Source organism: Plecotus auritus (assembly GCF_963455305.1).
Source record: "Plecotus auritus genome assembly, chromosome: 8".
In the NCBI taxonomy this organism is placed as follows: Eukaryota; Metazoa; Chordata; class Mammalia; order Chiroptera; family Vespertilionidae; genus Plecotus; species Plecotus auritus.
In genome coordinates this window covers 111,325,106-111,340,827 of record NC_137782.1, presented here as the reverse complement: position 1 = coordinate 111,340,827, position 15,722 = coordinate 111,325,106, and the positions used below count along the sequence as shown (strand labels likewise).

Here is a 15,722-nt window from a genome sequence, read left to right as displayed (position 1 = left end):
GTATGAGGCCGGAGGGTCTGGAGTGGGAGATAGAGGCACACCCATCTAGGAGACAGCCCAGGAGGGAAAGGAGAGGCTGGGCTTTCAAAGATGCACAGGGGCAGAAGACATGCATGCCTGCACGTTAGTAAGCAAGAAGTTCCAGTGATGCCACTTAGAACTGAGAGGGTCAGAGCTGGAAAAGTCATGTACAGGAAACTGAGGCTGTGCGTCCACTGTAGGAAGTGCTGAGGAGCCCTGGAAGCTAAGGCCAACCCTGCCACAGTCTCTCCTGAGGGAGGGCAGGGCAGCAGCACCAGGTTTGGTGTGCAGACATGACAAATCTGGTTTGGCTATTAGTTGCAGGAACCCAGAGCAGAAGGAATAAAAATCCCAGGGACCCTATTACCATCCATCCTCTAGCCACCAGAATGGCTCCCTTCACTCTTTACATTTCTCAAGCTGATACCACATTCTAGGCAAAGTGCTCTGAGCATTTTTTAAAAAGCATTCTCAATAAACCTGTTTATAAAAAAAAAAAAAAATTAGGTCAACTTCAAAAAAATAAAAATGAGGTCAGACAGTTTGAAAGAATATGTTTATCTTTCTTCCAGTGTTGGCAGTTCCATCTCTTCCTTTCCCCCACCAGTTTCATCCCTCTTAGACCTCTGTGCTTTGTGATAGCTTCATAACCTCAGGATGTGGTTGCACATCCTAAAACAATCTGGAAATCTGGCCTGGCAATCTAGATTACTCTGACTCAGGGCCACTAAGCTGGCTAATAAATAAAAGCCCAATGCCATTCCGGAGCTTTCCAGAAGCTTCTAGCATCACCTGCTAAATGGCATTAACCTTCAAGACCTGTTACAAGTGACGTCCCAGCCCCATGACCATCAGCCTCAAAGTCATCATACCTACCAACCTGACTGCATCTTCTCCTGGCTAAAAAAAAGGAAAAGGAGGAAGCTGATGGGCAGTTGCCTGACTTCCTGTCTGAAGTCTTACCACCTCAGATACTGTACCCCACCTCTCAGTGCTGGGAACATGGCCTCCACAGACCTAAGAACCTGGAACAGGGCTCCCCAGGCCAGCACAGAGGACAGAGGCTAGGAACCCCTGCCAGCTAACCCATCTCTGCTCCAGGGAAAGATACAAATGTGGGTGGACATCTTCCCCAAGAAACTGGGGCCTCCTGGCCCTCCAGTCAATATCAGGCCCAGGCAGCCTAAAAGGTGAGTGTGGGTGTACTTCCCTATCTCCGCACTTCCTGGGGGCAGGGCACCAGGGCTCCCAGTACTGAGCAGCCAGCATCTTCCCTCTGCTGGGGATCCTGGGGACTCCCTTCCCACCAGTGCAGCATCAGTGTGGGCATGGAGGGTGGCCACCCAGGCCAGTCTCCCTCACCGAGGCTGCCGCTGGGCAGCGAGTCCTTGGCAAAGCCTCTGGGTGCCACGGCCGCAGGTATGAGCTGCGCTGCATTATCTGGAAAACTGCCCACGTGGACCTGAAGAGCGTCAATTTGAGTAACGAGAAGATGAGTGACATCTACGTCAAAGGGTGAGGCAGAGGCGCAGGGCTTCAGCACAGCTCCCCAAGCCCTGTTCTAGCTTTCCTGTGGGTCCTTCTCATACTGGGGTGACATCTCTCCACTTCCACTGGCGTCCACTGGGCAGCCCTTCTCAAAAGGCTCCAGCTTGGGACTGGGGACAGTACATATGAGCCCCAGGTGAGAGGACTCTGACCCCAGGTGGCTATTCGGGCTAGAGAAGGACATGCAGAAGACAGACATCCACTACCAATCCCTGACTGGCGAGGGCATCTTCAACTGGCGGTTCATCTTCACCCTGGACTACCTGGTGGCTGAGCAAATGTGCGTCCTGAGCGAGAAGGTAATGAACGTGGAGGTGGGCTTCTCTTCCTGCCCCTCCCTTCAAAGACTTGCAGTTGCACCAGAACACTTGGAATGAGGCCTCGGCAGAAGCCCTTTTCCTGGACAGTCCATCATGCTAGGTGTGGGCTCCTCAGAGGGCCAAGGGGACTCTCCTAAGAGAGTGGCAGTGACACGCTCCTTTGCCATCCTTCAGGACTACATATGGAGCTTAGACCCCATGGTGATGAAGTTTCCGGCCCGGCTCATCATCCAGATCTGGGACAATGACATCTTCACTACTGATGACTTCCTAGGTGAGCTCCTGGCCTAGGGCTCATGACTGCAGGACAGGGAGCTCCTTTGTGCTGACTGCATTTCTCTGGGCTCAGGGGTCCTAGAGCTGGATCTGTCTGACATGCCCTTCCCGGCCCAGCACGCAAGCATGTGCTCCATCAGGATGATGGATACTGACCCCAAGTGGCCCCACTTCCTCCAGCACAAGCGCTTCTCCCTCTTTAAGAAGAGGACTGCAACCGGCTGGTGGCCTTGCCAGGTCCTCGAGGACAGCAAGTGGCGCTTGTCGGTAGGAGCTGGGGAAGGTGTCTACCGCACAGGACTGCTGTGTCCCATCCCTGGCTCTAAATCCCTGGGGGCCTTACCTAAATCCCTCTTCCTTTGTGGGTCCTGGGAAGAGGCTCCTGTGACCATAACGCAGCCTCCAACCCCCTGCGGTGTTTCTAGGGTAAAGTGAAGATGACACTGGAGATTCTGTCTGAGGAGGAAGCCTTAATCAGGGCAGCAGGACGTGGCCAGTCAGAGCCCAACCAATACCCTACACTCCACCCTCCCCCGTAAGGCTCCCTATTCAGAAAGCTGAGCTGCTGAGCCTGGCAATATACCCAGGGTGGTGACCAGTAGCCACAAGTGGAGGGATAGTTACTTCCCACCACCTCAGCTCAGTGCTGTCACAATCGGGAGAGAACAGCCAAGGGGAGAGGGGGGAGATGGGGCAGAACTTGCTTTTAAAAAAAGAAAGGTCTTTGCCTTGGAAAACTTGATCTGAAGGTCCCCTCTGTCCTCCATTCTCGAACTCAACTCTGCTCATGGACAGGCGCACCAACACCTTGCTCTCATGGTTTCAGTCACCTGTTAGAAACTTCTGCTATGTTTTCTGGAAACGCTACCGCTTTAAAATCATAGTCATCTCAATCATATTGATTGTCGGGCTTATGCTGTTCAGCTTCATGTACTCAGCTCCGGTGAGTGATGCCCCTGGGGACAGGGACAGAAGCACTGGTTGCTCTTGACTGCCTCTGGAGAGAGCCTCCGGTTGCTACCTTCAGCTGACTGTTGCCTGTTCTCTCTAGGGCTATTTGGCCATGAGCTGGGTCAAACCTGAGCTTCGGCTGACTGCACCTAAGGATATGTTCACCAATATCATCAATTCACTGAACACCAGCAAGGCCAGCTCTTCCAACCTCACTACCCCACGTCCTACCCTAGAGTCTACAACAGGCCATCAGCTGAAACTCCTGCAGGGACACATGAATCACCTGAGACATATTTTTCCAGAACTCCCAGCCCCACAAGGCTAATTTGGCCAGGTTTGCCTGGCTTCTCTTTGCCCCGTCAACCCTATCCTAGAGCTTCTTGCCAATTCCTTATTTCTATCTTCTAGGACAGCAAGGGGTTAGGGATATTCTGGCCATTCTGCTGAGAAACCACTTCCAGCAAGAAATGCAAAGTTGTAATTTTCCACTAAAATAAACAAGCTTTGTAACAAAGCTGCTTTGTAATTTGCGGGGTAGGAGGATTTGAAGACCATATGAAAGGCCAGCCTTTCAGACAAGACTCCCAGGGACAGGAAGCAGTGTCACCTTTGGCACTACCTCCGTCTCCTGTCTCTTCCACGCAAAGAGGCTCTTAAGTCAGAGGGAAACAGAAGGAAAGGGTGGCAGTGAGGAGAGAATGGCCCCGTGGGGTGAGCTGCTAGAGCCATACCATGAACCCTCCTCCAGGACACACCTGCGGTGCAGTGGCCAGAACAATATCCAGGCCCATTTACAGGGGCAAACATTTGTTTCCAGGACAAAATACAAGAGCTAGGACAGAACACACCATGTCTAGTCAGATGGCGTCCCTGGGCCTGAGCTGAAATCACACAAATCTGCACTCACACTCACATGCTTCCCAAGAGCCGACCTAGGTCCTACACCACAGGGGCCTATCCAATCTCCCCTTGACCTCAAAGAAGACAAAAGAACCATTTGCTTTTTCAGTTCTACCTGGTCCTAAGGCCAAGCTCTCGATTGGTTGGTCCCCTGGCACTTTGGAGCTGCTCTACTGTGGTGGGGAAGGGTTAGGCAGATCCCACCTTAATCCCGCCTACAGGAGAGTATTACTGCCCATGATGCCTAATTAAGCACCTGGAAGGCTATAAGCAAGCCCAAGAGGATAGAGACCATACCCAGTCAAGGTGACCCTCCTTTCCTTCTGGGTTGAACTGAGGATTTCACAATGGAGGAAAGGCAGAGCAAGGACTGACGGGCTCAGCAAAAAGGCCTGGAGCCTTCCTAAACCCACACCTGAAAGGAAGAACACGAGTCAGAAGCTCGTGTTGGGTTTCCATCAGCCATTTTATGAATTTCCCTTAGGCTACAGAAGCACAGGCTAGGAGAGCTCAGCTCTGGGCCCTCTATCAACCAATCTCATCACAGGCAGATAGGTGAGTAGAGCGGTGTGTGACTCCTTGTCCAATAGGCAGTGAATAAGGGCTGACCCTTGGAGGATGACACTCAGGCTTTACTGCTCAATGACAACAAACTCTTCCAGGCACAGATGACGAGAGCCTATTGACTCCAGAGAACAGCAACTTTCTTATCCATTAAGAAAAAGAAGCCCGATTTCCTCCTGGGGAGTATCCAGGCCAAGGCTGTAAGAAAAAGTTTTCTTACATTTTGAACACTCAAAGTAAGATTCCAAAGACCATGACAGACACAAAACATGCAGCTAAGCAGGCTCCAGTTGGTCCAGAAACATCTCTATGTGGTCGGGTCACTCAGCAAATGTTGCTTCTGGTGTCAAAACCTGGAGCAGGTCTGTGTCAGTTAATCCCACTCATCCACGAGATCTTCCAAGCTTCTCTTGACTTGCACACCAACTTCCAGCCAAACAAGACTGAGGGCCGAATGGAAGAGCCTCATTGGGAAGATCACAAACACACCAACAGAAACAGGATCCACGCTGACAAGCAAAGGCTAGAGCAGCAGGCCAAAGCAGAAAGCCTTCCCTGCAGACACCTAATGAGGATCAGTGCAACATGTTTGTTCTTCAGCCCTGGCTCCAACAGACAGGCATGGAAGGTCTTCTCGATCTCAGGCTGCATGTGAAGAGGACAGCAAAAGGAGGGAGAAGTTTCCACCCTGATTTCCAAGGAGAGCTGCTCAGGTGGACAGAGGCTTAGACCAAAAGCAAAAACCAATGAATGGATGGCACGAAGGTATGAGGAGTGTTCCATTCTTTGCAGATTTAATCGAGAAGCATGGGGGTCCTGAGTCCAACACCAAGGCATCCTGGGCTACGAAGTTCTTTTCTGTGATTTTGACATCATACCAGGAGATCCTATCTCCACCCTCTGAGCTCCCAGTGGACGGACTGCAGGGAAAGGCACATCACAGCAGCATTGCCCTGCGGTGGGTGGGCTTCCTGAACCAGAGTCAGAGGTCCTCACAAATGACCATGGGAATACAGTGTCCCTGAACTCAAAGCTCCAGTGACAGAACATAGTCCCTGACCAGCTGCTGGAGAATGGAGAAGACCACTGGACTGTGTGGTCAGGCCAGCGCCTGTTCCTCCCACACCTCATGGAAACAGCCACAGCGGGGGTGGCGGCAGGAGGGCTCAGTAGAAACGCTTTCGGCTCTGTTCCTGCCACTTGTTGTATAGTATGATCCCAATGACAATGGCAAACACGGAAAACACCAGAGAGAAGAAGACAATGAGGAAGAGGGCCAGGCCACTTAGGGGCGGCAGCGGGGCTGTCACTGAGGAAGCAAGAGAGAAGCAAGTCAGCCCCTGGAAGCCTACCCGTTAGGAAAGACCACAAACAAGCTAAAGCCCCAGGTTCCAGTGCCCATTCTGGGAGACAGAACTCAGACTCTCCCTTTCCAGATGATGTAATCCAAAAATGAAGCTGCCTCCTCCTGCTCATCTGTAATCTGAAGACAAGTGACAAGAGGTGCCAGTGCTCCATATCCCTCCGGGGAAGGACAAAGGAGACAGCCCTGTGAGCTGTGGGTGAGGTCCCTTGGCCTGCCCTAGCATTGCGACCCTCCCACCGTGGGCCGTTTCCCAGGGTCCCCATGCTCACGCTCAGGCAGCTTCATGTTGTCCACCGAGGGCAAGAACACATCTCGATGCAGCTTCTCCTCTTCTGGGGTTCTCTCCACTGTCAGCTCAAATAGCTTCAGGGAAATGATGTCATGGTTGTCTAAAGGAAAAAGTACTGCTCAAGCCCCCTCAAAATGAGGTATCTTGGAGTATCTTGGCTCAAGCTTCCGACTCCACAGCTAACTAGCAGTGACCTTGAAAAAAATAATTGCAACCTCTGTTTCTCATCTAAAAATAAGGAAGGATAAGAAACAGGAATATTCTATATTATTCTACAATATTATACATATATACATATATATGTGTGTGTGTGTGTGTGTGTATATATATATATTTTTTTTTCAGAGATATATAAACATCAATGATGAGATTCATTGATTGGCTCCTCCTGTACGCCCACACTGGGGATTGAGCTCACAACTCAGACATGTGCCCTGACTGGGAATTGAACCCTGACCTCCTGGTTCATAGGTCGACATTCAACCATTGAGCCATGCTGTGTGAGCTCTCTCTTTTTAAAGCATTATTATAAACTCATCAATTCAAACACATTTGACATGTTTCAATACACTGAGATTGTACATCTTACTGATGCTCAACTCCACCCATTTAGTTCCAGTGGGAGCCTATGCAAGTTAGTTTCTGAGTCTTTTTTCATGAATCCAGAAGTGTTTTTTTTCTTTTGACTTTTTTTTTTCTTTCTTTCTTTCTTTTTTTTTTTTTTAAGAGAGAGAGGAAAGGAGAGGCAGGGAGAGAAACAGATGTTAGAGCATACCCTCTACAGGGGATCGAGCCTACAACCCAGGCATGTGCCTTGACTGGGAATCGAACCAGCAACCTTATAGTGCACAGGATGATGTTCAACCAACTGAGCCACACTGGCCAGGGCCCAGTAATTCTTGATATCTTCCTTGCTTTTCTGGAAAGTTCCCACTTGTACACTTCTTGCCATAGATCTGCCATTTCTTCAAGAAGCTCATGTTCCTCTCAGTGGATATTCGTATTAAGAGACCACAAATCGCCCTAACTGGTTTGGCTCAGTGGATAGAGCGTCGGCCTGCGGACTCAAGGATCCCAGGTTCGATTCCGGCCAAGGGCATGTACCTTGGTTGCGGGCACATCCCCAGTGGGGAGTGTGCAGGAGGCAGCTGATCAATGTTTCTCTCTCATCGATGTTTCTAACTCTCTATCCTTCTCCCTTCCTCTCTGTTAAAAATCAATAAAATATATTTAAAAAAAAAAAAAAAAAAAAAAAAGAGACCACAAATCTGAATGCCATGGAGGTTATGGCTACTTGGTTGGATTTCTTGCCATTTCTATTACTAGGATGGCACCTACACCTGCTTAGATTTAGAATGTTAAGCAGACCCTTAGCAAACGCTGAAAAACTGGATTTGCCTTCAATGAGGTGTTTTTCTGTCAGGACTGAGTGGGAGCCATGGACAGAATAAAAGGCAGGGCACTGCTCCTCACAATGTGGGGCACCAATGACTGGGACGGCTGGAGTGTACCCCACTTTCTCAGCCATTTCAATACCCACTGCCTAACAGTAAGAAGGTATCAACAAGAAAGACCTTAAGAGAAAGACACAATTGCCAAAACCGGTTTGGCTCAGTGGATAGAGCGTCGGCCTGCGGACTGAAAGGTCCCGGGTTCGATTCCGGTCAAGGGCATGTACCTTGGTTGCGGGCACATCCTCAGTGGGAGGTGTGCAGGAGGCAGCTGATCGATGTTTCTCTCTCATCGATGTTTCTAGCTCTCTATCCCTCTCCCTTCCTCTCTGTGAAATATCAATAAAATATATTAAAAAAAAAAAAAAAAGAGAGAAAGACACAATTTCTATTTAGGGACATTCTATGGGCAGAGTACACAGACTCACTAATGTAGGTATTACCACCAAAAACCTAGAGCAAAGGATTCCTTAGGATAAACAAAACATGACTGTATTCTCTTTGGTCATTTCTAACAGTTGAGAACAACTTCCCATTGAAAAGTGTACCAGGAAGTTAACTGACAGGTCCTAGAAACATGTAAGCTTAAAAATGCAAAGAAGACATTTCAACTTGAAACACATACCAAGATTACCTAGCAAAGATCTAAAGCTTGTGCCTCTGTGCCTGGGCCCAGGGGAGCTCTGCCCACAGCCTCAGCCTTCTGCACAGTACTCAGCCCCTGGTTGCCAGGGCAGAGCAGGTGAGGGCCAAGTGCTGCAAAGGGGCACCAGACTTCTCACAGTGACAGAAACGTTATGTGTCTTGACTATGGAGGTCATGACACAGGTGTAGTCAAAACTCTTGCCCAGCCAGGTGTAGCTCAGTGGTTGAGCGTCGACCCAGGAACCAAGAGGTTACCAGTTCGATTCCCGGTCAGGGCATATGCCCAGGTTGCGGGCTCAATCCCCAGTGGGGGGCGTGCAGGAGGCAGCCAATCAATGATTCTCTCTCATCATTGATGTTTCTATCTCTCTCTCCCTTCCTCTCTGAAATCAATAATAAAAATATATTTAAAAAAAAAACTCTTCCAACTATGTATTTCTGTTGTATGGAAAGCACATCTCAATAAAGTTGATTTTTTTTAAAAAAAAAAGCCATGATTTTAAAAATCAGATTTCGTTTTAAAAATCCAGACTCCCAGCTTCTCTTGAAAAACTGACAGCATGGCCATATTGAGCCCACATTTGCTCTTGGCCACGATGCTGGAACCGAGCAGCTGTTGCCCATTTCAGATGGGTGTTTCCCTTTTCCTATTAGCTTTATTCATAATAAATTATGTCAAAAAATCCCAAGAGTTTGGTTCTTTACATCTTCTCAAATGACGTTATGATTAGGACTGGAGCCAAGAGGAGAACAAATGGGGACAAGGAGAAAGAAAGTCAGAGGAGCCAGGAAAGACAAGCAGCGGGTACTGTCAGTGGTACAGACCTTCAGGGCACATGGTCAAAAGAGCTGACAAGAGGACGCAGAGCCAGGACTAAGAACAGAGTGTCACGCAGGCAGGGACACAGAGTCACTCTCACTAGGAGAGCGCTAATGCACAGTCGAGACATGGGTCCCGGGCAGTGTGTTCAGAGCAGAATGGCTGGAAACGGGAGCATCTCTACACATGAAACCCAGAAGTCTGAGCACAAAGCAGGGCCTTGGGGGACGGCAGAGTCAAGGGGGACGGCAGAGTCACGGAGAAGCCTTGTTCAGAGAAGGGGAACTAAGTACATTAGGAGTGGGAGGGAGGAAGCGGACTAGAAAGGTGGCACCAGAGGCAGAAAAGTGCAGAGCTCAAAACACAGCTGGAGAGCTGGCACCTTGAACGGGCAAACACTACTTTCCCGTAGCTCCAACCATCTCCTAGGACAGCTGTCCGAGGCCAGCCTACACCTGGGGTCTTAAGGAATCTGGGTACGAGAATGCAGGAAGATAAGCACTCCCAGGGCACCTGCTTCCCAGAGTCCTGCTTGTCTGGCTCTCACCTCTGAGAAGCTTCACCACGGCCTGGCCACTGAGACCTGACCTCAGTCAGGGCAAATGAGAAGTGCAGTGGTAGTACCTGAGAGATCCCCGGTGATGGAGGAGGTGCCAAAGTAGTAGCCCCGGGGCAGGCGGACCCCAGGCACCTCAATGCAGTCCCTCCACTCATGCTTGCCATCGATGTCCATCATTATCTTGAATAAAAAGAAGAAAGAAATCAGGACCAGGCCCCGGGAGCAGGAGCCAGACAGCCGATACTGCCAACTGGTCCAGAACAGGGACTCACCGTCAAATGCCTCTTGACATAGCGAATCACAAGGAAAGTGTCATAATGGAGATTGCGGACAATGGCCGTACAGCCCCCCAGCTCTGTTGGCCGCCCATCCCGCTCATGATCATAGCTGAGGGAGCCATTGTTCACCATGGCTGAGATGTAGGGGAACACCCGCTAGGAAGGCAGGGAAGGAAAAGCAGAGGACAATGAGGAAGTACTCTCAGGAGCACCTGTGCAAAGAGCAACAAGAACTGTGCACATACAAGCTGAGCACCTTACAGCGACCAGACAATAGCCCAGCCTCATCATTAACAACCCGCTAGAACCCACACTCAAGTGATATGGCCCAGGAAGCAACTAACTCTGTCCTTGTCTTCAGGAATCCTCCTTGCTACAAGTCTGGGTGGGTCCGACATGATCCCTCTAACGCTCTAACCTCCTCCCCAAGAACACCATTTTGCACTGTTCTTCTGCCCCACACTAGTGGCTTTTTGTGTTTATGTACCTATCTACCCAACTGCTATGTAAACTCCTTTAAGAAAAAATAATTTGTTATGCTTTTTTGCATGTCTCCACATTAGCCCGTTCTCCCCCTACACCACCCCCCCCACCCCCGAGTGTTTTGCACACAACAGGTATCCTGAAAATACCTTTTGATCAGGAAAATCTTTCCATTCAGGATAGTTCCTTTCAAATTCTAAAATCCTATAAGCACATGATGCCAAATGGACGAGGACTCAAAAAGAATCAGGCTGCTGGTTGGTGTTTTAGCCAAAAAACCTTCCAGCCCAGTTAAGCTTCAGCCACAACTTCTCCCAATAACACACAGAGCAAGGTTCTCCCACTGCAAGTTTCCCGAGATCCCACCCATTTTCCCACCCTACTTCAGAGGCCCTCTCTCTTCAACAAAATTGTAGGAGCACATCTTCCTTAGAAATGATGAGCTACCATTTAGAGCAAGCCCAGTGCTAGGCAGTGCAGGTGGAAGGAGAGGTCACATGACACATGCCACTTGGTGAGTTCCACACTGTCCCCAATATCAACATGCAAGGTGAAGATGCACTCACAATCAGAGACTGGTGACTCTTGAGACAAGAGCCACATGGATTCTAAACAGTAGCAAATGTCGGATGAGCACACAGGGAATAAAGGATGGCCATGGTGGGTCAAGAATTAAATACCTGGACTCCTGGAGAATATCGCCTCTTCTGGGCCTGAGAGGGTCCAAGAGGTTTGAAAACAAGAGAGGGCACAGAAGACAGAGACCAAGTCAGAAAGAAACAGCCATCGGAGAGCTAAGACCCAGCAGTGGTGGGTGAGCAAACCAGTCTCAATACCCAAACAGAAATTTAGGGTCCATGGAGGGCACTCAAGTCCTTGTGCCTCTCAAAATTATAGGCAAAACTATATGCACAGGTGCTTGTTCATTATGAGGAGAGGAGGTGTTACTATCACCAGATCTGCAAAGAAGTCCTCTGGGAAGACCTCTCTAAGATCCTGAAGCTTTATAAAACACACAGCACTACACCATCCAAGCAGGCCCCACTTATGTCTCTGAGAGTCAGGAGGTCAGGCCAAAGTTTGTACCCAGACTGCAGTATCTCTATAGCAAGGGGAGAGACAGGGCTAAGTTCTTCCAAATTCAAGATGCTGTTTACTGCCCAGGATCTCAGAATATAGCTAGTGCCCAGAAGACAAAAAGCCCAGCACGTGAGAGGCTGTGAAATCAACATAAATCAAAGGGATCATTTACCCTCTAATTGAACCTGTGGACATATATTTCCAAATATATAACCTTTAACATGTGGGCAAGGCAAAGCTCCATGGGAGTGTTGAAACATGGCCCGTGATTCAAGGATAGTTTTGCTACAGTACTAGCAACAAGAGATACCTACACTGGCTCAGTTCAGCCCTACCCTATGAGAAGGGTGTGTAAGGGTGTAGAGCACAAAGCATTCCTTCCTCTGATGCTTCCTGAGACCTGTTACCAGCCAGACACTATTCCAGATGCTTTAAGTTCAATGGGAAACAACATAGACAGGTACCTGCTCTCATGGAGATGACAATGAAGTGGAAGAGACAAATTCTAAGTAAATAAAATTTCAGACTATGATAAATACTGTGATGAAAACAGAAGAGGTGATACAATAGGAACCAATAAGGAGACAACAGCTGAGACCCATGTAGTTAGAGGCAGTCCCCCAAAGCAGCATGAGTTTGGCATATTCGTGGACTAGAAGACACAGGTGTTTGAAACTCAGCTAGTGAGGAAGGGGCTGGTGTGAGCTGAGGCAGGAGCCAGATCCCACAGTAAGGAGTTTAGCACATCTTCCTTAGAAATGATGAGCTACCATTTAGAGCAAGCCCAGTGCTAGGCAGTGCAGATGGAAGGAGAGGTCACATGACACATGCCAGAGCAGCTCCCAACTGTTAAATGTGTACAGGGCTACAACAGGAGAGGAAATGAATCAGTGACGATAAACTTCCAAAATGTACTCTTCTACAACTGTCATCTAGAACAGCGATTTTCAACCTTGTGCCACAAAGATTTTTAAAACATGCAATACCTGACTATTTAGTCAGGGACATTGACCTCTTTTCCCTTAGACTGTCAAATAAAAAAATGACAACAGCCCTAGTTGGTTTGGCTCAGTGGATAGAGCATCGGCCTGTGGAGTAAAGGTTCCTGGGTTTGATTCCAGGCAAGGGCACATGCCCAGGTTGCAGGCTCGACCCCCAGTAGGGGGTGTGCAGAAGGCAGCCAGTCAATGATTCTCTCTCATCATTGATGTTTCTCTCTCTCTCCCCCGCTCCCCTCCTCTCTGAAATCAATAAAAATATATTTTTAAAAAAGACAACAGCTAACACAGCAATAGTTGTCTGGTGCGAATCAAAATTATACCTTCTGGCCTGGCCAGTGTGGCTCAGTTATTGAGTGTAGACCTATGAACCAGGAGGTCACGGTTCAATTCCTGTTCAGGACACTTGCCCAGGTTGTGAGCTCGATCCCATGTGGGGCATGCAGGAGGCAACCAATCAATGATTCTCTCTCATCATTGATGTCTCTATCTCTCTCTTCCATTCCTTTCCTCTCTGAAATCAATAAAAATACATTTTTTTTGCCCTAGTTTTGGCTCAATAGATTGAGCATTAGCCTGCGGACTGAAGGGTCCCGGGTTTGATTCCAGTCAAGGGCACATACCCAGGTTGCAGGCTCGATCCCCAGTAGGGGACATGCAAGAGGCAGCCAATCAATGATTCTCTCTCATCATTGATATTTCTTTCTCTTTCTCTCTCTCTCTCCCCCCCTCTCCCTTCCTCTCTGAAGTCAATAAAAATAAGTTTAAAAAAATACATATATACTTATTTTTAAATTATACCTTCTGATTTTTTGGTCAGATTGGCAAAAAGTATATATTTTTGGTGTGCTGCAGAATTTTAGTAATTTATGTGCCATGAGATGAAAAAGGCTGGAAATCGCTGCTCTAGAACAACAGATTTGTAAGTATGTCACCAAACACTTCACAGAAATGGGCTTGACAAGAAATTCCTAAGTGAACAGTTAGGGAAAGGAAGGGATGAAAAATGCCCCAGGGGCTCCGATGATCCTAAGGCTTGCTTCATTTACCAACTCCAGAGTGCCTAGAACCGTCCTCCACGTTAGGGGGCCTTATTGGTCCCAGGCTGGTGAGGCACCCAATTATCCCAACAGAGGTGACTGAGGGAGCTTTAAGCTGCACCTACATGTGTTCCTCAGTTAGAGTCGCCTCAGCAGGTCTAGAGTAGGGAACAGGTTTATTATTTTTTTAAAGCACCACAGATGGCTACAATGTACAGCCAAATTTAAGAAACACTGCACTGGACAGAGCCCCACAGCTTTAGAGCTGACCTCTGTCTCCTTCAGTAACTCATGTCTTTGGCCTCCAACTTTGCCCATCACATGAATAGTAAATATTTAAATGCACCTTATTTTCCATGCCCAGTCAGAGTCCATGAAGTGTCTCTTGGGTACCCAATAACATCACAAAGCAGTCGTTCCTTTCCTTGAAAGGCAGCCTTAATGGAGCTGGGACCAGAGGCTAAAGAATCACAATGACTCGGGCAAAGGTGGCAGTTTCAATCCTAACTGAAGAGTCACCAAAAAATGAGGAACTCCTGCCTTGTGTAAATCGCTGTCTGGAGGGCGAAGAACTGCTTTCACGTTTTTGTACTGCAAGGCCACTTTTTAAAAAAGGGCACCTACATATAATTGTACCTTCAACATATCGTGATTGAAAGGAGACCTGTGAACTTGTGGGTTTACGAACCCTGTGCTAAAACTCCCCAGACCCGAAGCACACGAGCTGTGAACCACTGAACAGAAAAGAGCAAACATGGCCTGTCAGCAGGGAGAGCTGTTCTAATTGCGGCCACGCCACTCCCAGCTTCATAACTTGGGGTGAGCTCCACCAGCCGAGACTCCCTCTCCTTGCTGGAAGCAGGGAGAACACACGGCACACAGGGTTAATTATGAAGACGAAATGAGACGTGTAAAGCATCTGGTACAGTGTCCAGCATTCAGGAAGGAGTCAATAAATAATAAATGTTCATTCAATCCATGACTAAATGAATGAATTCCAGGTAGAAACATTGTTTACAGGTACTCATATATACCCACAATGCTAAACACATAGTTTAGAGCAGTAATTCCCAGACCACTGGCTTGTCATGGACCAGTAAAATCTCCAAAAATATTTTGGAGGTTAACAGGTTTACCCTTTGGTTTTCTGACCTACTAAATACATTAAAATACAATAATGACAAGACAACCATCTTTATAAACATCACTTTTTTATAAATATCATTTTTTAAAAGAACATTTTAATACCATAGATAGAAATATGTAAAGTCATAATAAAACATTTAGCATCTATGAAGTCACCTCACTGTTCTTAGTCTCAGACCAGTGAAACTGTCTCCAACCAACAGGAGCTCATAAACTTGGGAGCCACTCTTTAGGGCAGTTTTTCCAACTAAACCATCCTGCAGCTGAGTAAACCGGCCGAGTTTGCTCTCTGAACCTAGACAGATATGAAGAAAAACAGGGTAGGAGAGAACAGAGCCACAACGGCTACTGTGCAGACACCTGCAGGATGGCCCTTGTGAGTGTCAGTTAGTGGTGAGAACAGCTAGCACTTTCTGAGAGCTTACTCTGTGCCAGGCACTGTATCAGTAATGAGCACATATGCATTCCTTTAATTATCACAACCCATTCGGTTACAGTATTGGCATTCCCATTTCACAGGTAAGAAAACTTGTTTAAGAGGACAGAACTTGTTTAATAGGTTTTGCCTTGGCCGGTGTGACTCGGTTGGAGCATCATCCCATACCCCAAAAAGGTTGTGAATTTGATTCCCACTCAAGGCACATACCTAGATTGTGGGTTTGATCCTAGTCGGGTTGCGTACAAGAAGCAACCAACCAATGTTCTTTCTTACCTTTCTCTCTCTCTCTCTCTCATTCCCTCTCTCTAAAATCTAGAAGCATATCCTCGGGAGAGGATTAAAAAAAAGAGAGAGTGAGAACACAGGAATTGAGTAGTGAAAGCAGGATTTGAAACAGGCAGCAGGAGCCTAGAGTCCTGGCTCACTCAGTGAGAGCTACACGGCTCTCAATATCTACCAATATGAAAAAATGCTTAGTATATACTGAGATACAAAAACAAAAAAACTAGGTCTCTACCCTGAAACACAAATACTGGGGAATGGTT

General features: G+C 47.9%; 2 protein-coding genes across 8 annotated transcripts in view; one reads left to right on the top strand and one right to left on the bottom strand.

The window, feature by feature from the left end:
* The window catches only part of FER1L5 (fer-1 like family member 5), a gene marked incomplete at both ends in the record, with an annotated part of 65,442 nt that extends 61,998 nt beyond the window's left edge, over window positions 1-3,444 (top strand). The window contains 8 exons of the mRNA XM_080684939.1: window positions 1,123-1,211; window positions 1,441-1,536; window positions 1,727-1,868; window positions 2,064-2,163; window positions 2,239-2,432; window positions 2,591-2,700; window positions 2,961-3,108; window positions 3,217-3,444. Of these exons, the coding sequence (XP_080541065.1) occupies window positions 1,123-1,211; window positions 1,441-1,536; window positions 1,727-1,868; window positions 2,064-2,163; window positions 2,239-2,432; window positions 2,591-2,700; window positions 2,961-3,108; window positions 3,217-3,444 (1,107 nt within the window). The remainder of the gene's footprint in view (window positions 1-1,122; window positions 1,212-1,440; window positions 1,537-1,726; window positions 1,869-2,063; window positions 2,164-2,238; window positions 2,433-2,590; window positions 2,701-2,960; window positions 3,109-3,216) is intronic.
* LMAN2L (lectin, mannose binding 2 like) overlaps window positions 22-15,722 on the bottom strand; it is a gene marked incomplete at its 5' end in the record, with an annotated part of 30,996 nt that continues 15,295 nt past the window's right edge. The window contains 5 exons of one of the 7 annotated variants that reach the window (XR_013961471.1): window positions 22-5,892; window positions 6,219-6,466; window positions 9,779-9,893; window positions 9,986-10,147; window positions 11,155-11,187. Coding sequence is in view for 6 of the 7 variants with exons in the window: in XM_080685066.1 (XP_080541192.1) it covers window positions 5,750-5,892; window positions 6,219-6,338; window positions 9,779-9,893; window positions 9,986-10,147; window positions 11,155-11,187 (573 nt within the window). The remainder of the gene's footprint in view (window positions 5,893-6,218; window positions 6,467-9,778; window positions 9,894-9,985; window positions 10,148-11,154; window positions 11,188-15,722) is intronic. The other 6 variants (XM_080685066.1, XM_080685064.1, XM_080685068.1 and 3 more) reach the window with 6 other exon arrangements.